Source organism: Brienomyrus brachyistius, chromosome 5 (assembly GCF_023856365.1).
Source record: "Brienomyrus brachyistius isolate T26 chromosome 5, BBRACH_0.4, whole genome shotgun sequence".
NCBI classification, from domain to species: Eukaryota; Metazoa; Chordata; class Actinopteri; order Osteoglossiformes; family Mormyridae; genus Brienomyrus; species Brienomyrus brachyistius.
The window spans coordinates 8,302,762-8,326,381 of NC_064537.1; the positions used below are offsets into that span (position 1 = coordinate 8,302,762).

The 23,620-nt window shown below is 48.1% G+C and overlaps 2 protein-coding genes across 4 annotated transcripts; both read left to right on the forward strand.

Moving 5' to 3' along the window:
- The first annotated feature begins 1,167 nt into the window (after nt 1–1,167).
- On the forward strand, nt 1,168–14,351 carry aco2 (aconitase 2, mitochondrial). Its single transcript, XM_049015873.1, has 17 exons — nt 1,168–1,319; nt 3,696–3,838; nt 6,579–6,837; nt 7,118–7,210; nt 7,421–7,579; nt 7,669–7,819; nt 8,067–8,171; nt 8,362–8,453; nt 8,686–8,791; nt 8,882–9,039; nt 9,125–9,198; nt 9,684–9,795; nt 10,053–10,331; nt 12,328–12,519; nt 12,811–12,943; nt 13,046–13,167; nt 13,304–14,351. Exons 1-17 carry the CDS (start codon nt 1,284–1,286, stop codon nt 13,433–13,435), a joined length of 2,346 nt encoding a protein of 781 aa, XP_048871830.1. The 5' UTR covers nt 1,168–1,283; the 3' UTR covers nt 13,436–14,351.
- Nucleotides 14,352–18,551: 4,200 nt separating this feature from the next.
- Nucleotides 18,552–23,543, forward strand: csdc2a (cold shock domain containing C2, RNA binding a). Of its 3 annotated transcripts, none has more exons than XM_049014498.1 (4): nt 18,552–18,671; nt 20,581–20,911; nt 21,048–21,170; nt 22,172–23,543. In XM_049014498.1, the coding sequence occupies exons 2-4, from the start codon at nt 20,730–20,732 to the stop codon at nt 22,332–22,334; spliced, it is 468 nt and encodes a 155-aa protein (XP_048870455.1). In that variant the 5' UTR covers nt 18,552–18,671; nt 20,581–20,729; the 3' UTR covers nt 22,335–23,543. The 3 variants fall into 3 exon arrangements, with proteins under 3 accessions (XP_048870455.1, XP_048870457.1, XP_048870456.1); XM_049014500.1 differs by having other exon boundaries at nt 18,665–18,781; XM_049014499.1 differs by lacking the exon at nt 18,552–18,671 and adding an exon at nt 18,788–19,060.
- The last annotated feature ends 77 nt before the right edge of the window (nt 23,544–23,620 follow it).

A 23,620-nucleotide genomic window follows, 5' to 3' on the forward strand; every position in this document is an offset into this window, starting at 1 on the left:
CATTAAAGTACATATTTTAAGTGTATTTGTTTAGTAATATTAGTTATTAGTAATTTTATACCCGAAACTGCTACAAACAGCACAGTAGCGATATGACTATGCATGTAAAAATTTGCAAAACATACTTAGAGATACTTTTTTCTCTTAGTCACTGAAAATGAACAAATATTGTTTTGAATGCCAAAATTAAAGATAAAATACATTTTACATATAAGCTAGACTTTTCTCAATATATGTCAGTTTAAGCCAGGTATACTTAAGTCAGACTTTCTTTAGTATATCTCTGTTACGTACATACGAAGTTTACTGAGAGTATACTTACAATTTTTTTTAGTTTAGAAAAAGTATACTTATATACTTCTTTTTCGCAAGGGCGCAGTTTAAAATTATGCAGCTATCCGTCAGTTCTCGTCAGACCATTTAAAGGACTGTGTGCATCTTTATGTACGATTTCCAGCAGCGTGATCTGTTATTGACATTTAAGAGTATGACAATGATCGAACACGTCGAGATTACCTTTCTTTTAAATAAGCATGCACTTAATTCAGGTGGGGTGAAAAGATGGGTAAAAGATGCATAGGCAGCGTGTAGCTGCCCTGGATATCGTGCTGCTTATCCCCAGATACCGAAGTACACATTTATTTCACAGCATAGCAAATCAGAATCACTAATTGACCTGTGCAGCATATTTGTACAAGTGGTCTGCTCGTAAAAAACACACGGCACTCCCGAAAGAACATGTAGACGTAATTCTTAATGAATTATTTTATACTTAATGTTAGAAGATATTATTTACGATTGTTTTATTGTAGACAAAAAACAAGTACATCAATGCGGATGCTGATCTATTAATGTCCGCAAAGGAAAGAACAATGAAATTGCCTCTCAGCTTTTCTCTTTAAGTTAACTAATCTGATTTTCTCTGTGGAAATCAGTTTTAAAAACTCTAACTATGTAAGAGACAGAAAGTTTAGGTTCAGAAAGTACAATCCAAACCAAGATTTTGGTTCAACCAACCAGTTGAGAATAAATAGTCGCACAGAGTACTCAACCTGGTTGATTAAATCAAAATCTTGGTTTGGATTGTACTTTCTGAACTTAAGGTTTCTGTCTCTGATATACAGTTAGAGTGGATTTGTACTTTCTGGACCTGAACTTTCCACCTATAGACATAGCTCATGTTACGAAAGATCTGCATCACGCATGCGCGGTGGGTGCATGCAACGCTTTAAAAGGCAGACCGAGCGTCATCTGTAAGCGACACATCTTTGTCAGTGAACAAAATGGCGACGTATTGTCTTACTGCAACCCGGCTTCAGGTGAGCGACTTCTTGCGACTTTAACCTTGCTTGAAAATATTATTTTCATCTGAATGTGTGAATTATGACAGGATCGAATGAGCGAAGGGGACTTGTAGCATGCATGTCTATGGAAATATATTGGGGAACCCCGATACCTCCTAGACTAGGACCTAGATGTTGACATAGGTCATCTTATGTGGTCTGTCTAATCAGTTAATTGCGTCATATTAATTAAACTACATTTTCAAATAAAATAAGTCGGAATTATTTGCACGTCTCATTAGAGTCCGACCTCTTCTAGGGACGTCTTTAATACAAGCGGCATGGATGAATAGATAAGCTAGCCGATTAGCTCTTGCAAGGTGATCACAAGGTTATTGGCATATAGTTCGTGCGTCTTTCTCGCCCGTTTAAGCTGTGTGTTTACACGTGTCTGGGGAGAAAACGCTGCCTTTGGGTGCTGTGACTCACTTTGGCTTAAGCCTATAATTGCTTGAGTGTTGGACAGATATCTAGCTATAACATTACTGAAACATCATGTTTAATTACATAATCATCTTCTCTTAACCCGCTAACTAGGATCACGATTCTTCTAAGCTAGATGTTTATGTTAAGTGTCATCAGTCTTGTCTCGTTCAATGACATGGTTCAATTAATTTTTCTGTGTTTGCTTGAAAGTCAGCTTCAGTAGATTCATTGGATATAGCATTTTGTTTTCCTGTTGGAGGAGCCCTCCAAGCCATGACGGGCCAAAATTAGGGATGTCCATTTCGGATTGATTCGTCACCGATAGCTGACGCTCGCCAATCGACTATTAACCGTTAACCGATAAGAAATAAATTAGTTTAGGATAGTTAAAGGATGCGTGTCCGGCACCAAATACCAATACAAGAAATGCTTTAGGAATTAGAAGTGGTTTATTTTTTTCCAAGTGAAAACACTTCATGAGTTATGCAAATAATCAAGTTGTCAGGCTTTGCAATGAAGAAAACAGATTTAAAAAATGAACCAAACATTTAATCCTACAGCGGCAAGGTCTGGTACAGCCTACATCTCCCGTGTAGGAAAATATTGTAAAACTGAAATGAACTGCGAGCAGCCTGCACACTTTAACGTAAAGCATGGAGAGTGCTGTCACAAACACCAGCTCCGCTACTGCGTATGTTTAATCTGGCCGAATTATCAGCAGTCAACGTTTTAACAAAAACGAATGTTGTCATGTTCACACCTCAATAAATAAAAGCCTGAGTATAACTGATAGCTTGTCTACTGATTTTTATTCAGCAACAGCAACATGTCGACATGCTGTGGGATAGTCTTGTGCGCAGTCTGACTGTGAGACCACCGGCAGAGAAAACCCGCAAAATGGGCACTTATGTTACGCTCTGCTTTCTGTGCTTTTCCACACTGGAAACTTTTAACATTCTTTTTTTAAAATGAACAGCTTAACAGGTCGTATTAATGGTTAAGATTATTCTCATCGGTTAAACGGTGAATTATAACATCCCCAGGGAAGGTAAATGGTATTTTTGATTAACTCCTAAAACTGAATTAAGTTTGGTTTAGGTGTGACTTGTACCTGTCTGGTTCCATGTACTTTACTCTAAACTAAATTTATCAAGCCCTCCAGCCCCAGATGACATTTTTCTTATTTTCTCCTGCTTCTAATACTGTGTCAGATTGTGACTCATCCTGATTGAGGCCCAGTAGGTGACTGGAAGCTGGAGGCTTTTTATATAAAAAGGCTTAATCATTCACCTGATTTTAGTTTTTGTACAGTTAGGTTTGCAAGAAGACAATAAAATGTAACTGACATTATATGGATACATAAAAGTAGCATTATAACTTGTCAGTTTTATTGAATCTGTTTCAATAAAAAAAAAAAAAAAAAAAGTTTGACTTGGTGAGCATTTCTCCATGTGAAAGTGATTCACTTTCCAATGAATCAACTGGTCAGCTGGCCACAGAGGATCAGCTTTTTGTGCCATGGATTTCTTCCATAGACAGGCATTCCGAAGGCTTGCACTTCTATACATCGTTTGCTCTGGTCTTGAGATGTTGTGGGTCTGTACATTAGCATCGTTTGGTATGGTCTTAAGATGGAGCGTTGAGTGACTCGGTGGGTTTAGTCTCTGTGCCTGTGATCGGAACATCACCGGTTTGAACCAAGCCTCACCGAACAGTCACATGTGGGCCCTTGAAAAGTCCCTTAACCCCCAGCTCTGGGGGGGGGGGGAGAGGAGGCTGCACATTGGCTGACCCTGCGCTGTGACTCCCAAGCTATAGAGAGCAAGATGGGTCAGGCGAAGAAGAATTCCATTGTACCTGTACTTGTGCAAATGACAAAGAATTTAATCTTTAAAGATGACGTGGTTCTGTCCTCCCCACCCCAAGCTTGCCCTGGGACAGGGGGCTCGGCGGCTGCATGTGGCAGCCGCCCTCCGCGCCAAAGCCAGGGTGGCCGTCAGCCGCTTTGAGCCCACTGCCTATGTCAACTATGAGAAGCTGCGCTCCAGCATTGACATTGTACGTAAAAGGTCAGTCTGTTCTTCACTCTGGCTGCTTTCAGTGTCCATGCCCAGCTTTTTATCTTTTTTTGCAGTTTTAATCACCTGTGCTTGTGCCGTGTGTTTTCTTTACCCCGAATCAACATGAGACCTACAGAATTTCATGATCTGGTCAGATTGCCTGCACACAGGAAACTAAATCTGTTTGCTCATGCAGTTTAATACAAACCACATTTCAAACATTATGACTGTGTGTCTTTGTCGTGTCTGTTTTTACTTGCTTGCTATCTAGTGTCAGCGAGCAAGTTGACAGTAGCTGTGTGTCTGGGGTATTTGCAGTGGTTTATACCCCGGGTTGGTTGAACATTTGAATTCAGACCTGGAATTTTAAACTTATTTTTTTTCCTGTAATTTGTATTGGCTGTGAATCATATCATAGAACCTGGAGTGAAGGTGATCAGCCTTTAATCCAAGGGCAGGATTTCTGTTGACTTTGGTAGTTGTGCTTTGATGGTGGAAATGGCAGGTTTTAATGCAAATGAGTTTATTTTTTTATGCATTTTTCTCTCTTCTGCATTTCTGTTTGTTTCTAATATTCCCAAACTCTAGATGAATAATTGGTTGGATATTATTCCTGATAAAATTTTTGATAGCAGAATTCTTAATTTGTTCAGATTTTTTGGGCGTCCTGATATATTTCTTTACATATTTTCCTCCATTTCAATATTTATGATGATACTTAAGACTGACACCCAGACTTCCATGTAATCTCTTGCTAGGTTGAGGGCACCAGACTGAACCGTAGCACAGAAACAGCCCCAGTAAGAGTAATGATTGACAACTTTTTGTAGAATCTTTGAAATGAAAGAAAGATTTGAGATGTTATAATTTTATAATTATTAAATCACCTAGTATCATTCCTAGAGTTCAGGTCTAATAACGGCCATTTTAAACGGTTTTGGAACATTATTCGAGCCTAACAGATACATTTACCAAGTTTTACAGGGTAGTGCTAATCAATGGTGAAATTTTGTAGGAATTGGGTCTACAAGACCTAGTAGAAGATTTGCTGGAGTTCAAAAGTTCTGATTGTTTTATAGGAAAGAGATTCAAGGATGTTATTATCAGAGGGACTGGGACTAACAGGACGCTGGTAGCTGTGTGTAGCTACCGACGTGTTCTGTGTGATCTGTCTAATCTTGGCTATTTATTAAAAATGTAGTGACATCATCACTCCTAGGAGCCTCTGGATTTGTGAGTTTAACATGGAAGAATTCCATGTTAACTTGGACACAGATTCAAACAGGAATTTAGGGATGTTTTTGTTCTTTTCTATACGTCTGGAGAGACACGGACCTAGAGGTCACTAGTGCTTTTCTGTACTTAGTGAGTCTCTCTTTCCAGGCAGATCTGTGAACTTCTAGTTTTGTTGTGTGCCATTTGCGCTGTAGCTTATGTGAGGCCTCTTTAAGTTCATGTGCGTGATCAGAGTGCCAGGGGGCAGGTTTCTTGTCTCTAGACTTTATTTTCTTAAAGGGGCAGTTCCTTCCAAAACATACTCTTATGTTTTAGATGGGCTTTAGTGCTGTCTGTCTAGGTTGTTCGGCTGGGAGGTGCCTAGTTTTGAAAATATTGGTGGCAGAACTGTCAGGCTTCTTTTGAACATAATGGGATTGAGTGGAATTCTTGAGTGGAAAATGGTAGATAAACTACTCACTACCATTTTGGGTTAATGCAGGAATTTTCTTCTACCGAACGTCACCCACCAATCGTATCACTGCGCAGAAGATATAGTCAGGGTGCTCATGCTGGTGTCTTCTGCGCAGTGATAGGATTGGTGTGTTCACGATTACCACAGACCTCCTTTTCATTGGCTGTGTTTAGTGGGATGCCCAGTCCTGATTGGTTCTGTTTAGCGGGCTGGTTAAAGGCAGCATTTCCAGCCTCTTAAATAAGCTTAATCGCTTGGGCTGTTTCTAGATGGCATGGCGATAAACATCTGGCTCGTTTAACCTCCCACCGAGCCGTGATGGCTGCACAGGGCCCCATGTAGCAGCACAGAGGCGCCCTGTTGTTTAAGCTCCTGCATGGCTGCCAGTGGCTGAACCAGCCCTGCTAGAATAAGAGGAGGTGGTTTTTATTTTGAAAAGATTGACAAGATCCCCTGTAATATAGCAAGCAATGATAACAGTGACTGGCAGGTAAAAATGTAGCAATGTTGTATTTCTATATTAAATTAAGGATCCAAAAATTACGTCATAGCTTTTGAGATATGGCTGTTTGGGTACCCCCCCCCCCCCAATATTTTGGGTTTTACTGCCGCATTTTAATGGGTAATTTCAGAGCGAATTGTGAAGGACATAAGGACAAGGTATACAGTGGCAAAAGGAGTGAGGAAAAATCCTTTTATTTTTGTGAAATTAATTTTTAGATGTAACATTTCTGGACAGAGAAATAAGTTGAATCTGTCTTGTTTTGGGCTATTTCTTGCTCGTTCCTCCAATTACTTCCTTTGCCTGCTGATACCTAATGATAAACGAGTGTTTTGCCCTTTGTTAGGCTCTGTGACAGCTGTGCGGTAATCGCCTATCGGATATGTGATACTGTCCCCGTTGGGCTGTAAAGGACACTCTGAAGGACCGCAGCAGGTGGTGGTGCTTGTGTTCGGAGTTTGATTCTTCCTGTCTGGGGAGGATATCCAGGCTGATGGCAGTAGGGATGTATGTATCAAGATCTCATCTGTTTTCTTGTGTGAACCCATCTCTCCAAGGCTGAACCGGCCGCTCACCCTGTCTGAGAAGGTCGTCTACGGGCACCTAGATGACCCGGTGGGGCAGGAGATCACGCGCGGACGCACCTACCTGCGACTGCGGCCGGACCGCGTGGCCATGCAGGACGCCACGGCCCAGATGGCCATGCTACAGTTCATCAGCAGTGGACTGCCGCGCGTGGCCGTGCCCTCTACCATCCACTGCGACCACCTGATCGAGGCCAAGGATGGTGGAGCCCAGGACCTACAGAGGGCCAAGGTGGGCATGGGGAGAGCCGGGCATGGAGGGATGGGTAGGGTTAGTCTGGGCTATGGGACTTCAAATTTAAATAATTAAATTTTAATGACTTGGAATGGGACTCCATTGATCCCTGAGGGAAGTTCTAGTGCATATAGCAGCAAACATGCATTGGTTGACTGAGGATTCTGGAGTATATTTATCAGGAGGAAATTCCTGGTCCATCTTGCCGAAAGCTGGGGTGGTCATGACTAATGAGGCTTTCCTTACACGGACACTTCCCCATCCCCGTGTCCCCTAGGAAGTGAATCAGGAGGTCTACAGCTTCCTGGCCACTGCTGCAGCAAAGTATGGAGTAGGCTTCTGGAAACCTGGTTCCGGAATCATCCATCAGGTATTGAGAGTGGATGATACACTCGACTCTTATTGGACTCATTTTGGTTGGGTTAACCTTGATCCCGCAATTAGGTATTTAAACACTTGAGTTCAGAACTTAAAGCATCTCAAAGTGACTGAGCCAGTTTGGATTATTTAAAATGTGCTAGTAATGGGTTACATTTTATATGCTACATAGTGACTGTGATCTTCGTTGCTGCTCTCCTAGATCATCCTGGAGAACTACGCATACCCTGGGGTGATGCTGATTGGCACAGACTCGCACACCCCCAACGGAGGAGGCCTGGGAGGAATCTGCATCGGTGTGGGGGGGGCCGACGCTGTCGACGTCATGGCTGGCATCCCCTGGGAGCTGAAGTGCCCCAATGTCAGTAATTTTCCCCCCTCCCCTGTAAAATGATCTCACCCACCACCACATTCTATACCAGCCAATCAGAATTTCGCCCTCCGCTGCAGGTGATTGGCGTGAAGCTGACCGGCACCCTGTCTGGCTGGACGTCCCCAAAGGACGTCATCCTGAAGGTGGCCGGTATCTTGACGGTGAAGGGGGGTACGGGGGCCATCGTGGAATACCACGGCCCGGGCGTGGACTCCATCTCCTGCACGGGTAAGCCGCTCGGGGATTCGCTCGATGACCGACCATCCTGTGATTATTGTCAACGCTTCTGGTGGGGGTCGACCCCAGGAAGGACACTGGTTTTTGCCCCCTGGTTCCCCTGAAGTTCCTGGTTCCCCTGAAGTTCCTGGTTCCCCTGAAGTTCCTGGTTCCCCTGAAGTTCCTGTGTGCCTGGGTCGGATGTCGGTGCACATGTGGGCCTCACCTGAGCCTCCTGTTTCCTCTCTCCGTCCTCTAGGAATGGCCACCATATGCAACATGGGGGCTGAGATCGGGGCCACCACATCGGTGTTCCCCTACAACCACCGCATGAGGAGCTACCTGGAGAAGACAGGCCGCGCGGGTCAGTGCTGACATCTGGGAAGGAGGGGGTGGGAAGCACGACACGGGGGTGGGTATCTGCTCTTCCGGCCGTCTTTTACAATCCCCTGCCAACCGTCCCTCCCCACCCCTCTGCACCCCAGGACATCTCTGTCCTTTAACACGTCCCATTCTGGTCTCTGGCTTCAAAATGTCCACCATTGTCCCCGCAGATATCGCCACAGCGGCGAATGAAAACAAAGATATTCTGGTGCCTGATGCCGGATGCGAATATGACCAGCTCATCGAGATCAACCTCAGTGAGGTAAGACACACACACACACATGCTGAGTAGTCAGGGCTGGAATAGGATACAGGATACATGTGCTGTGATTTGATTTGTCTGACACCTCAGAGGACCAAGAAGCACATAGATAGGTAAAACTGGAGGTGTGGATGAAGCAGGTTAAACTAGAAATGTGGGGGTTAACTGAGTTCCATGAATTCAGTATTGAGTTATGGTGCCCCCCTGCCCCCCCCTGCCCCTGTCTCGACAGCTGAAGCCCCACATCAATGGTCCCTTCACACCTGACCTGGCTCACCCCGTGGCAGAGATCGGGGCGGTGGCCGAGAAAAGCGGCTGGCCCCTGGATGTCAAAGTGGGTCAGTATGTGGGGGGCGGATCCTGGCAGCTTTTGCATAATACCGTCCAATCAGAGCCAGATTAACGCTTACCCCGCCCCCTTCTGGCAGGCCTGATTGGCAGTTGCACAAACTCCAGCTATGAGGACATGGGCCGCGCTGCCTCGCTGGCCAAGCAGGCCCTGGACCACGGGCTCAAGTGCAAGGCCCAGTTCACGGTGTCGCCAGGCTCTGAACAGATCCGCGCCACCATCGAGAGGGACGGCTACGTGAGTACGGGGGCCGCGGGGCTGGGGGCCACGTTCGCGGCATCTGCGGGGACGGGTGGCTGACTTCCTGACCATGTGCCTGCAGGCTCAGATCCTGAGGGACGTGGGGGGCGTGGTCATGGCCAATGCCTGCGGCCCCTGCATCGGCCAGTGGGCAAGGTAGGTCTCCCCCGGCCTGTGACGCTCTGAGCACAGGCCTCTGAAATGCTTCATGTTTGCATGCAGGCGTTGCATCCCTGTGCTTGTGTTGGTCTTAGGCCTTGTAATATTAAACTTGTTTTGTATTTCAATTTTAAACATTTTTATCCTAATCTATTTTATACCTACTACTTGCGTGTGTTGGTCTTAGGACAGGATTGTGATGGTGGATCGTCCTGGGAAACCCATTAGCATGGATTCATCCAATCATAATCGCCCTTATGTTGGATTTGCGGTTCTGCATGTAACGCTGTCCCTGAGTGGGGCCGCTCTTCAGCTGCCTCTACCTCTAGAAAATCCACACGTGTTCAGTCGGGTTTAATGTCTCTGAGGCTTTATTTGCGTCCTGACGTCATTAGCGACGCTCGCAGGCGGTGTGCTGCGCTTCTGTGATGCTGCCGTGGTGCAGATGTTTGTTACAGCCACGCATCTCCGCTGTCGTGCAGGGGTGACGTCAGTAAGGGTGAGAAGAACACCATCGTCACGTCCTTCAACAGGAACTTCACAGCCAGGAACGACGCCAACCCGGCCACTCACGCCTTCGTCACTTCCCCAGAGGTGTGCCTCTGTTTACACACACACATAGTATCAGTCCTCCAGCCAAAAGTTTGGACACACCAGGCTGCCTGTAAAGGGGAGTGATGGTGTCGTGTCTCGTCACCTGGTCATACTGGATGTTCAGACTCATGCCGTTCTTGATTAATATTGAGCCGTTTTTGCTTCAGGTAGAAGTTTCTGGAAAAACCTGCATTTATACATGCGCTTGTTTTTGCGGCCTGTTCTTTTCTTCATGCCCCTGCTGTTCTCCGCCCCAGATCGTCACGGCCCTGTCCATCGCCGGCAGCCTGAAATTCAACCCAGAGAAGGACTTCCTGACTGCGGCCAACGGGGAGAAGTTCAAACTGCAGCCGCCCACGGGGGACGAGCTGCCGGCGCGTGACTTCGACCCGGGACAGGACACCTACCAGCACCCGCCGGAGGAGGGCGGCTCTGTGCGCGTCGACGTCAACCCACAGAGCAACCGGCTGCAGCTGCTGGAGCCCTTCGATAAGTGGGACGGCGGGGACCTGGAGGACATGCGGGTGCTGATCAAGGTGGGTGGAGGGGGTGGGATCTGGAGGACATGCGGGTGCCGATCGGGGCGGGACCCGGAGGACATGCGGGTGCTGATCAAGGTGGGTGGAGGGGGTGGGATCTGGAGGACATGCGGGTGCAGATCGGGGCGGGACCCGGAGGACATGCGGGTGCCGGTCGGGGCGGGTGCAGATCGGGGCGGGACCCGGAGGACATGGGGGGTGCCGATCAAGGTGGGTGGAGGGGGCGGGACCCGGAGGACATGCGGGTGCCGATCAAGGTGGGTGGAGGGGGCGGGACCCGGAGGACATGCGGGTGCCGATCAAGGTGGGTGGAGGGGGCGGGACCCGGAGGACATGCGGGTGCCGATCAAGGTGGGTGGAGGGGGCGGGACCCGGAGGACATGCGGGTGCCGATCAAGGTGGGTGGAGGGGGGCGGGACCCGGAGGACATGCGGGTGCCGATCAAGGTGGGTGGAGGGGGCGGGACCCGGAGGACATGCGGGTGCCGATCAAGGTGGGTGGAGGGGGCGGGACCCGGAGGACATGCGGGTGCCGATCAAGGTGGGTGGAGGGGGCGGGACCCGGAGGACATGCGGGTGCCGATCAAGGTGGGTGGAGGGGGCGGGACCCGGAGGACATGCGGGTGCCGATCAAGGTGGGTGGAGGGGGCGGGACCCGGAGGACATGCGGGTGCCGATCAAGGTGGGTGGAGGGGGCGGGACCCGGAGGACATGCGGGTGCCGATCAAGGTGGGTGGAGGGGGCGGGACCCGGAGGACATGCGGGTGCCGATCAAGGTGGGTGGAGGGGGCGGGACCCGGAGGACATGCGGGTGCCGATCAAGGTGGGTGGAGGGGGGCGGGACCCGGAGGACATGCGGGTGCCGATCAAGGTGGGTGGAGGGGGCGGGACCCGGAGGACATGCGGGTGCCGATCAAGGTGGGTGGAGGGGGCGGGACCCGGAGGACATGCGGGTGCCGATCAAGGTGGGTGGAGGGGGCGGGACCCGGAGGACATGCGGGTGCCGATCAAGGTGGGTGGAGGGGGCGGGACCCGGAGGACATGCGGGTGCCGATCAAGGTGGGTGGAGGGGGGCGGGACCCGGAGGACATGCGGGTGCCGATCAAGGTGGGTGGAGGGGGCGGGACCCGGAGGACATGCGGGTGCCGATCAAGGTGGGTGGAGGGGGCGGGACCCGGAGGACATGCGGGTGCCGATCAAGGTGGGTGGAGGGGGCGGGATCTGGAGCACATGCGGGTGCCGATCAAGGTGGGTGGAGGGGGCGGGACCCGGAGGACATGCGGGTGCCGGTCGGGGCGGGTGGAGGGGGCGGGACCCGGAGGACATGGGGGTGCCGGTCGGGGCGGGTGGAGGGGGCGGGACCCGGAGGACATGGGGGGTGCCGATCAAGGTGGGTGGAGGGGGCGGGACCCGGAGGACATGCGGGTGCCGATCAAGGTGGGTGGAGGGGGTGGGATCTGGAGGACATGCGGGTGCCGATCAAGGTGGGTGGAGGGGGCGGGACCCGGAGGACATGCGGGGTGCCGATCAAGGTGGGTGGAGGGGGCGGGACCCGGAGGACATGCGGGTGCCGATCAAGGTGGGTGGAGGGGGCGGGACCCGGAGGACATGCGGGTGCCGATCAAGGTGGGTGGAGGGGGCGGGACCCGGAGGACATGCGGGTGCCGATCAAGGTGGGTGGAGGGGGCGGGACCCGGAGGACATGCGGGTGCCGATCAAGGTGGGTGGAGGGGGCGGGACCCGGAGGACATGCGGGTGCCGATCAAGGTGGGTGGAGGGGGCGGGACTCGGAGGACATGCGGGTGCCGATCAAGGTGGGTGGAGGGGGCGGGACCCGGAGGACATGCGGGTGCCGGTCGGGGCGGGTGGAGGGGGCGGGACTCGGAGATTTTTCTGTTTTTACTTCTATTTCTCCTGCTCCTCCTATTTTTCTCTTCCCTTGGCCGGCAGCTCTCCTAATGGTGCCCCTTCCCCCCCCCCCCCCAACCCTCCAGGTGAAAGGTAAATGCACCACCGACCACATCAGTGCCGCTGGGCCCTGGCTCAAGTTCCGCGGCCACCTGGACAACATCTCCAACAACCTGCTGATCGGCGCCGTCAACATCGAGAACGACGCCGTCAACAAGGTCCGCAACCAGCTGACGGGGGAACACGGTGGTGTGCCCGATGTGGCCCGCCACTACAAGGTCAGCTTGGCGCGGTTGCTTTTAACTGCAGGGGGGTTGAAAATGGCTTTGCGAGAGCCTCTGAGGGCTCAGATCTTTGAGAGATCATTAGACCCAGGGCTCCTGTCAGCCAGCTGTAAATTTTATGCTTCATACAGATGAATGGAGCATCAGTGCAGTCATTGACCAGCCTGAGAGTGCAGCAGACACCCTGGTTCATTTAGGGGGGGTCATAATGGCAGAGGCAGTGCAGTGAACAGAGATCTGTGCAGCACTCATGTCTCTATCACCACTACCCCACCCCCCCCACAGAAAAATAACATGCAATGGGTTGTGGTGGGCGACGAGAACTACGGCGAGGGGTCAAGCAGGGAGCACGCGGCCCTGGAGCCCCGGCACCTGGGGGGCCGCGCCATCATCGTCAAGAGCTTCGCCCGCATTCACGGTACGCTGCCGTCCGCATGTTATAAATGCGCGCGAACGCTGCGCAGAAATGCACCCTGCAAATTAAGCATCAAGCCGGCCGCCTTCTGCTCTTCCCCCTCAGAGACCAACCTGAAGAAACAGGGCCTGCTGCCCTTAACCTTCGCTGACCCCCACGACTACGACAAAGTCCGCCCAGATGACAAGATCTCCATCACCGGCCTCAAAAAGTTCATCCCTGGCAAGGTAGGGTTTCCGAATTTCCTGCTCACTCTATCAATAAAAACAAATTCCTTTCAGTGTCCTTGTTGCTTGGGCTACTGAATTTGCCGCAGTGTCGGACCTTTTTTAAGAGTCTTAGTCCCCCCTGAAATTCCCACAGCCCCTGAAAGCCATCATCAAGCACAGTGACGGCAGCCAGGACACCATACAGCTGAACCACACCTTCAACGAGACGCAGATCGGATGGTTTCAGGCCGGCAGCGCCCTCAACAGGATGAAGGAGCTCCAGTAATGAGTGGGACGAGTCAGAGGAGGGGCTCTAGGTTTTTGGGGGGGGGGTATATTTAAATAGTAACGGTTGTACAAATGTCTGTTCACACAGATGCCAGTTAAAGTCCATAAAGCATAAGACTTGTATATACAAGAGACAGGAAAAACTGTTTTGAACCTTACTGGCGCATACGAGTCGGGGGGATGTGGCGTGGCGTGCGGACGGGGGAGGGCAGGGTGGGCTCAGGCGATTCCCAATATCCTCCTCCGTAGCGGTTAATGTCTCCGAAATCAACAATCACTTCCTGGTTATGCCACATTTCACCCTTCCTGGTACTTCTCACCTATTGGCTAAATGTGTGGCAGAAGCCGCCGGTTTATTGGCTAGAACGTGGTCATGTGAGTCACTCTCTGTGCGCTTTTGGACCCAGCTAGGATGCTCACACTCCCTGTGTATTTGTGTTCATGTTTGTGTTCCGCACACTTTATTGTAAAAACAGGTTGTATATTACAGCTGTTTGATCTGAAACCTGTGTAAACATCTGTAGGTTTTCTTTTGCAATGCATGGTTATCAGCGCAGCAGCCGAAGAGTTAATGTACAGGGGTTCTATGTTTTACTTGATTTTTATGTTTTAATACCGCTGCATGTGTAAATGGTTGCCTGTGAAACACGGTGGTCAGTGTTACCGCAGATCTGTCAACTTCATGGTTCCTCCATGCTGAGGCAAACGCACACATCACTACCTCTGTCTGTAAAACCACTCTGAACTCCCCCACCCCCTCTCCCTGTCTGCCCTCTCTCTGCCAAGAACCTGGAGGCTTCTCCCTTCTCAAGCTGCGGCTCGTTTGGAGATGCGGCGCTTTTCCTCTTTTCGGGCCAACTGTAGATTTGCTAGTTGGTCGCCATGGATTGTGAGATAAAGGAATATTTCATCGAGTAGTGCCTTCGATCTCTCTGTGCCGCCGTGATCTTTGTGCCTAATTTCCTTGTGTCTAACTTGTGACGTGGGGGGGGGCTGGGGGGTGTTGCAGAGAGCACGACAGCTGTGATGGTTCCAAGCTCCCAGTCTAAATGCTGCTAAAACGGATCATTCTTCCACCCACTAGCATTTTTCAGTGCGTTTTCCTCACGCTTGGTGTAAAGATGTGGGTTTCTTGCAGCTTTCAGTCAGTATAACACTCGACCCATGCTTTCTACACTTCATAATAGCTTCAGTATTATAGTTCATGGAGCTGAATGTGTACTGAAGCAATTTAATCGAGGTCTTTTGAAATAACTCATTTGAGTGCGGAGGGGGATTTTCACCCTGACGCCTTTTTCTAAAGCTTCCTCCTTTTTACAGACGCTGTAGCTGTCGGCTGTCTAGTCACGCCGGGAAGCTGTGCGTGATGTCGGTCAGATTGGGCTAAAGCAATTTGCAAGCAGGAAAGATGGTTTTCTGAAGGTCTACGGTTAAAAACTACATGTGCAACTTTAAATCAGTGGCCTGTACTACGAAGCTGGGTTAATGACTTATCGGGGTAACTTGTTGGGTCAAAATGTAAGTGAACGAATATGAAGTCCATTCAAACTGGTACCTTAAATCCGACAAATTACAAATAAAATATCCGACAAGCCAATGAAAATGCTTATGACCAATCGAGCTGAATTGCCTCAGTAAATATTAATGCCTATTAGAAGGGTGACAGTGCGTCTAAGATGCCAACGCAGTCAACGTCTGACTAATGTCTGGGAATTTCCGATGCAGGAGATGTTTTATATACAAGGAAACATTCAGCTCTCGATCCTGTCTTTATGCAAAATGATGTTTATGAGGACAGGAACTGAATTTGAAATGTCTAATTCACAATTCATATGCACATTTTAATTTTCAGTCTATCGACTTTCCCGTGTAGAAGTACAACGCGACGGGGAGCTGAGTGATAATGAGCTCGTCCTCACATTCTGCCGTCCGTGTTGAAGCGGCGAGAAATCCCTGAAAGCGGAGCGTACTTCAGTGCTCGTAGATGGAATGTTCATCTCAGCCAGTTACAGGCAGGTCCCAGGTTACGAACAAGATCCATCCCCTAAGTCTGTATTTAAGTGGAATTTGTAGGTAAATTGGAACAACTATCATGCAGTATATAATAATAATAGCACTAATAATTCAGCCATAACCAAAGTAGCTTTATATGTTACTTTGCTGTACTTGGAACCGACGTACCGCAAAAGCCACAAAATGATTTCATGAGTGTTAGAAAGCAGTGCATTTATTATTATGGATCGTTGTAATTGGCTCATTCTTTATACAATAGGCTTTATGGCAGCCTGTAAGTATGAGTCGTTCTTAACCCCGGGGGCTAGCCGTAAGCTGTATTATCTTTGTTTAAATCTGGACGTACTGGAAAACACCATAATGCTTTAAGTTAAAAGAGGAATCGAGTATCAAGGTGAATAGATTCATCGCAACGATGACGTGCCGCTGGGAAGCCCGACGACCCAGGCATGACAGAAATTCCCGGAGGAATGCACTGTGGTCACACCAACATCACGTGATAATGGTGATCCTGGTGAAAGCAGGAGAGCACAGCGTGAGTTCTGGTGTGGAGCACAAGTGTGCAGCATCTAAAAGTACAAAAACCTGCAACCCTTTGTTAATAAATCTAGCCATTTAACATCCGTGGCGTCTTCTGCCGTGCTGTGTGCCCTCTGGGACGATGAGTGGGTCAGTGTCAGTCTGTGTCGATAGATCAGGGTCACCTCTGTTGTTACAAGGTCTACTTGCCCCTCTAGTTCATTCTTCTCTGTTAGAAAATGAAGGCTTTGTTGGCTTGCCGAGTGGGATGTGTTTGCCTACATCAACATTCTCCATGATGTTGTATGATCATCTCCCCAGGATTCTCAATCTGTGTCCGCTAATAGTTCAATTTTACTAAACGTTCTTAAACGGTTTAAAGTTAACAGAAACGTTCTCTTGGAAATGTTACAGAACAGTCATGGATCGAGTCACTGCATTTTCTCTCTCTCTCTCTCTCTCTTCGGCTCTGCCTTGCTCTGTCTCATTTTCTCCATGTTACTACATTAATCCACCTATCTTCCATGAGGATGGGCGGATGGGGGTGGATGTCAGTACATGCTATGCCAACAAACATGCTTTGGCCTCACTGGCAGTGAGTGCCGTACATGTGTTAACCCATCCCTGTTATGGGCACAGGCTGAAATTCTAAGAAGATTCTGGAAGTCTCACACATTCGAAATTCCCCTGGGTCCCGTAGGCAGTCAGGCAAGCTTTGACCTGCACAGTGAAACCATTGTTTGGGACAGAATGACAGATGAAGTGTTTGTGTGTGAGCCTGCATTTGTGTATGTCTACAAGTCTATAAGAACCTGACTTTGTGGTGCCTGGTAGCTTGTAAATAGTAAATTGGGGTGATGCATGGGGGGGGGCACAGTGGTGCAGTGGTTAGCAGTATTACGTCACACCTCTGGGACCTGGGTTCGTGTCTCCACCTGGGCTCCATGTGTGGAGTTTGTTTATTGCCCCTGTATCATCTCAGGGGTACCCTGGTTTCCCCTTACAGCCCGAAAAAATGCCGAGATTAACTGGCATTACCAAATTGCCTGTGTGTGTGTGAATGTAGCCTGTGATGGGTTGGCGTTTATAGACTCCGGACCCTCTGCAACCCTGAATAGGACAAGCGGTTACAGAAAATGGACGACTTATCTGTGCATTGCCTTACACATTTAGCAGACACTTTTGTTCAAAGTGATATACAAGTGAGGCAAACAGCACATTGCGAACACACATGCTGCCAAGGAGTCGACTAGCCATAAGCGCAGCTAGGCTGAGCTTCCAGTGAACAGCCAGGTACAGGCGTAAGCAGGACTGCAGCAAGAGCTACAGAACAACTTCTAACAAAGCAAAAACTTAATGAGACCATTTAAAGAAACACAACATAAACAAATCCAGCGAACGTAAAGAGGCATCATGCTGCTCGCAGAAAAAAAGATGAGAAAAAAATTGTACCTTTGTTTCAATTGTTTTCAGTTGATATCTGGGGATTGGTGATGGTAATTGACCCCAGTAAGAGTGTAAACATTACCCCTCCCCCCCACATACACACTGGTCCCCGTGCAGACAGCCATGGTCAGTGAGAAGACGGCCTCCTGACATCGGAACATGAAGGATAAAAGTCTTGCAGATCTGTTTTATGACTGAGATGAGATCTGGCCAGATCCCACTAATTCCATTAGAAGCCAAAGGACGCTGTCCATCATAGCATAAAGCACAATGGTGGAAGGTATTTTCCATTAACAGTTCTGGGGGCAGGGGAGGGGGGATTGTCATGCTATTGACCCATGAGAAACGTGAAATGTCAATTGTTTTATATATGACTATACGCAGCAGCCATAATAACAACAATATTCGGAAAACACTCTTCATAAAAGCAACAATCGATATTACTCGCCAAAGTATTGTGCACCGAAATTATAGCGGTCATAAACGAGTAATAATAAAACTCAACCACCATAAACACATTTGACAGTGGTGACAAGCGACCACAATCATGACCAATAACAGAATCGGAAATGAAATACCTTTTAAATAGCATTTTTCTGCTTCCGTGCAAGATTTTTAAATTATGGATGTTTGCAATGTAGTAGATCTACATGGAACAAGTGACAAGGCAAACATGCACACACTTGCAGACTAATAAAATATGCATTTTTAACTTAAAACGAGATGATATTTGTAACATTTATACCATTTGTGATATTGGTTGGCGACTATTTTTCAAGCCATTCTGAAGCTTGTACTCGCGAATGGGGATTTTTCATCTCTTGTCGCTGTGTGCATTTTTGTGAGCTGTTTTAAGCAAACTTGATAGTGACACCACATCCCGGCTCGTATTTGCGACCATGAGTTGCATACGTGCCCATAATGTTAATGCCAGCGACAGAACTGTGTAAACGGAGGAGCAGATGCCATGACATCTAACTCGGTGACATGCCGATAATTAATCCCGATCAGCATCCGGTCAATTCGTTCATCCGGAAAGAAAGATAACATAAAACGAGAAAAGAGTGTTTTTAGAGTTTTAAGTGATTTCTGCACAAGATGGGTTATAGGAGAGTCGTCCTATTGTGTCAACAAAATCACACCCCCCGCCCTATATCCTCTCCCCATCTTCCCCCCTCATCTTGCCATTTACGCCCTCTCTCTCTCTCTCTCTCTGGGTGTGTGGTCCCGACTCGCTTCAAACCCACATGAAGAAGGTACATTGTCTCCTTTTTTCCCCTGTTAAATCTCAGCGTTTGTTTGATTAGTGCATGATTAACCTAGCGGCTGATATCCCGGTATAGTCGTATTTTTTTTTTTTACTACGGTAAGAACTAGATTAAAAGCAGAAGGCATTGTTATATGTTTTCGGGGTGTTTTGTGGTATTTTGTCTAACTGCTTCCCATTTCTACCCTATTCAAAAGCTCTAGGATGGGCCCGTACGTCTCATTTGGATATCTAACTTATTTGAACGAAGTCAGGACAAAAACAATCAGACTTTAGCTAAGATAGAGCTGTTTAACGAACGGGATTACGAATGTTGTTTTAGTTATTCCGGCTTGTGCGGATCAAGACGCTTATATGGAATGTTCCGGAACTGGAAAGGTTTGCTTTTCATTGTTTTTGACAATATATTAAAAAGATGATTAGGCAGATTGCGGATCGAAAGGGCATTTTAACTGTTAAAGATGATTATTGTGGATTTCTTAAGCAGCCTACATGCAAGCGTCCCTGTAGACACAGACAAAACGGGGCTCTCAAAAACCCCACAGTCCTGTGCACTCAAGAAATACGTGTTTCCCATATAAATGATGGCTTTGAAACAGACGCGGAAAGCCAGTGTTTGGGGCGAAACGGGGCAGGGATGCAGCCGGGTGTTTTTGTCTTATAAAGATTCCCTTTTATCACCCGGTGTTTATTAAGGTCTCTCTCTCTCGACCAGTTGTGGGCTCCCGGTCCTCTTTGTAATGGATACTGGTGCATTTGATTTCCCTTGCGCACATTACTTTGATTTTCCTGTATTTTCGTCTATATTTCTAGATCAATTCGGATGCGGTCGTTGGGATTTAATTCCACAGAATGAAACAATACTTGCAGTTCAACTTCATATCGCATTGTCATCCATGCACCTTACGATCGAAGCATTTGCTCTAAAAGTGACATGATTGAGTTTAAAACCAACAATATTTGCACACAGGTTGCGTGTATATGCATGTATATGTATATCTCCCTGTAGGGTTAGTTGTTTACTCCGGCATGCTTTCGAGTTGGGACGCCATACGAGGCGTTGACACCAGCTTCCTTTTAATCTTGTTTGTTATGAATCATCCTTAGAAGTGTGCCACCTGCAGAGTTCTCCGTGTATTGACGCTTTTATTCACCTGTGCCTTCCTGACACGCTGCTTTGACCTCGATCGTCAACAGAGGGCAGCACAGTCGTCTATATTTAGGCGGCTGCCCTTGTCACATTCGACCTGACATAAGAAGAACTTGTAACCATACAAGAATGGACAAGCAAGTTTACAAGGGGACACAGATCTGTGCGACTGAAGTCTTTAGTACCTGGAGCAACTTTTTTTCAGCAGTGGCATACAAAGGCTTTTTTTCCCATTATTATTAGCGGGGGAACTTAACCGAGTTTAAAAACTCAGCTTGTCTGGTCGTGTAACGGAAAACCCATTATGTCTGATTCCTTTTCACTCAGTTGTGCCTATTTTTCGTCGAGGTCGTGAAGATGGGCAGTAATGTGAAAACAAGCCAACGAGACCTGTCTTTGACCCATTCTGTTTTATGTTTGAGAAACAAGAATTCACTCGTACAGATTTTTCTTTTGATGTTTAATTTGTGAATTGCTCGCACTACTAATGATGTCTTTCACTTTAAAGTTTAAGGAATCTGCGCACAGGCTCTAGGAGAAAGATTTTCAAAGCAATTGGGCTTCAGCTGGTAGCTGCGGTCGAACTTGTCTCCGATGTAACTGGATATTTTCTTATTAGTGTTTCTGCGTTGGGAACAGGGGACCGGTGTGTCTGGCGTGCCTGAGTCTGGTCGTAATCAGTAACCAGGATGACTGAAATTCTCTTTCCTCTATTTTTCCAATATACCTCTCAATCTTTATGTTCCAGAAAGATCTCCTGGCCTAAGGGAACCGTTGGGAACAATAATTCACTTCAGGTAGAGGGGGCTAGCATCAGAGAGATCTCCCCCGGACATGCAGAGGCACTGAGTAGTTTCCCTCCGAAAGTCGATACCCCTCCTACAAGCTGCGACTGCGATGGCGGACCCCAGGCCTGAGTCCTCCTCTCCTGCGGAGGCGCCGCTGCGCTCCCCGGCCACCCCATTCTCCCTTTCCTTCCCCATTTTGAGAGAGGGAAGTCGTGTGTGGGAGCGCAAGCCACCACAGCCCGGGGAGCTTCCCAGCCCGCTGCCCACCAAGCGCACTCGCACCTACTCAGCGTGAGTCCCTGTTTGTGAGCCCATGGAGGTGGAGCCTGGGCCTGTGGAGCATTGTGATTGGCTAATAGGTACCATTATAATGTCATAATTAGACACCTGTGCAATGTGACTCAATGCTCTACCTCTGTCTGCACAGCACGGTACGAGCCACGTCGGGACCCACGTTCAAGGGCATGTGTAAGAACTTCTCCAGGTCACAGGGCCATGGATTCATACGTCCCTCTAATGGTGGTGAGGACATCTTTGTTCACATCTCCGAGTGAGTAGCTGGAGTCGTCTGTCTTATTTTTAGTTCCCAGAAACCTGCGGAATGGAATACATCTGCCATTCGTCGGGCGGTTCTGCAACGTGCGTAAAATCTGGTTCTGCAGCAGATGTGAGAATTCTTGAAGAGCTCTCTTAAAAATCAGAAGAGGTTATTTGACATTGTCATCTTGAGTTCCGCTGCTTAAAAGAATCACTTATGACTTTATAGATCATTAAAATTTACAGCATATTGCGAAGCAGCCCTGTGCCTCTTACTATTTGCACTCATGCTAGCTTGACTAGTCCTAGATTGAAGTGTCCAGTGCCGAATAACTGAACAGTTAAAATAAAACTGTAGTCCAGAAGATCCATTTGGGTGGTGACTGTTGATTTAAGCCAAGGCGGCTCAACCCTGCATCTTTCCAGGTCGACCACAAGGTGATTAATGGATAATGTTTTATTTGATTGGTGGCTGACCAGATCGAGATCAGCAATATATACCATGGGGGTGCCCTCCACAGTCTGCAAAATATACAGAGGGGCCCCTCCTTCCCACTGGTTGGTGGAAAAATGTACCGTCGTGATTCGGTATTTGTAGTTATATTCTTTATACAAGTAACTCTCACTAAAACAAAAGGGTTAGGCACCAGTGGTTTAACATCCTACATCACTTACCTACCCCCCTGCTTAATGTGGAATGGGTTGTTGGTAAAATGTTTCCATCCATTGGGGACCTCTGGGTTTCAGATTGGTAGCTGGAGCGTCGTGGGCAGGTTGTTTCTGTCTCTCACGTACCTTTCCTGTAGGCCCAGTTAGATGGCCGTTTGGGAGCTAATCAGCTGAGTAATTGAGAGGAACTAATTTGCTGATGGAGAAAGGGTAGTATTACCAGTATAGTAACACACTGTTTCCGCTTGTATGTATTTCGCATCATGTTGGGCTACTCTGTGGTCCAGTTCAGCCAATGCCATAGTACTATCGTCCGCAACTCTTTTCCTTCTGTCCATCATTTAGTATCGAGGGGGAATATGTGCCCATGGAGGGCGACGAGGTGACCTACAAGGTGTGCCCCATCCCGCCGAAGAATCTGAAGATCCAAGCCGTGGAGGTGGTCATCACCCACCTGGTCCCGGGGACGAAGCACGAGACCTGGTCAGGCCAGATAATCAGCTCCTAGGCTTCTGATTCGGCCTTCAGCCGTCGCCCGGTGGTGCGGCTTTTTGGGGGAGGTGGGTGGGGGGATTATGGGTAAAGAGCCGGCAGAAGCTTGGTGAGAAAGACAGGACACTGCTGAGAGATTGACGTGGAGGTTTCAAACTGCACCGACACTGGATGTGAAGGAGGAAGGCTGGATCTGTTTTTAGGCATGTTGGAGGAGTCTAGGGATGTGTGTGGGAGGCGGGTGGCGAAGGTGAAAGAGGGACTGTAGGCTGGGCAAACAAATTAGTCGATGCTTATCTTTATTTGTATCTATTATTTATCTATTTATTCTGGCGATATCTTTTGGATCCATGTTTGTTTGGGACGCCTATGTGGGTGTATTTAGGAGGGAGGCTTAGACCTAATCTCTTCAGCACTATAACAGCGGGATTTTGTTGGGGGGGGGATGAGTAGTTGAGCACAGGTTGTTACAAGATGCAGTCGGCGATTCCCCACAATCACTACTCATGTGGTGAATGGTCGACAAGATAAATCTCCAGAACTGTACTGTTGTCCTACTGAGAATTTCGTCGAGGTGTCTTAATATATATCGGCGAAATGCAGGATAGGTTGGGGGGAAAAATGTGCTATTGAGTCTGGAAGATCGACTCGTGTACCAGGATTGTCGTAACCGGCACTGGTGGGATGTCTGTCACCTGAAAATGAACGTAGCTGTTGGAGGATGTCAGGGTGTGGAGGTGTAGATGTCGTCGCCCCCCCCCGCCAACAGCTGCTGTTCATTTTGCTTACTGGCCTGGGCATTAAGGGAACAAGGCTGAACAGTCATAGAGGCTCATGGCCACACTGCCAGTGTGATTATGGCCTTTTCGGAGCAGGATGCGTAGACATGCATTCAGCGCTCCCTTCGTCAGAACTTTCCGTGCATTAATGTTGTTTGCTGTAATTATTAACAGGGTACAAATTTGTTTCTTTTTTTAGTATGGAAATGTTTAAATGGTTTAACCCTTAATGTGTTCAGAATCGCAGTGCCCTTGAGGAATTTAAACAGGCAATACGTCACAATGGCCTATTTATTTCTTAGTTTTGTGAATAACTAAAATGTTGTTTTCCCAGCACTATTTAAAATTGAATTTCTGGGCATTTAATTTCGTTTAGTCCACTGCAATGGGTGTTAGCGCGGTCGACCGTTAATAAATTCATTAATAAAAGTATTTTCTTTTTTAAACATATGGCAGAGTGGTTATTCTGAGAGATTCTCCTCTCACTTTGTGGGTGAAAGTCGTCCTACAGGGAGCCTTTCCG

Coding starts and splice junctions, on each gene's coding strand:
- aco2 (XM_049015873.1), top strand. CDS start 1,284: ATGGCGACGTATTGTCTTACTGCAACCCGGCTTCAG. Junction 7,580..7,668: donor GGGAGCTGAAGTGCCCCAAT/GTCAGTAATTTT, acceptor CCTCCGCTGCAG/GTGATTGGCGTGAAGCTGAC. Junction 9,199..9,683: donor TGCATCGGCCAGTGGGCAAG/GTAGGTCTCCCC, acceptor GCTGTCGTGCAG/GGGTGACGTCAGTAAGGGTG.
- csdc2a (XM_049014498.1), top strand. CDS start 20,730: ATGGCGGACCCCAGGCCTGAGTCCTCCTCTCCTGCGGAGGCGCCGCTG. Junction 20,912..21,047: donor CGCACTCGCACCTACTCAGC/GTGAGTCCCTGT, acceptor CTGTCTGCACAG/CACGGTACGAGCCACGTCGG. Junction 21,171..22,171: donor ATCTTTGTTCACATCTCCGA/GTGAGTAGCTGG, acceptor TCCATCATTTAG/TATCGAGGGGGAATATGTGC.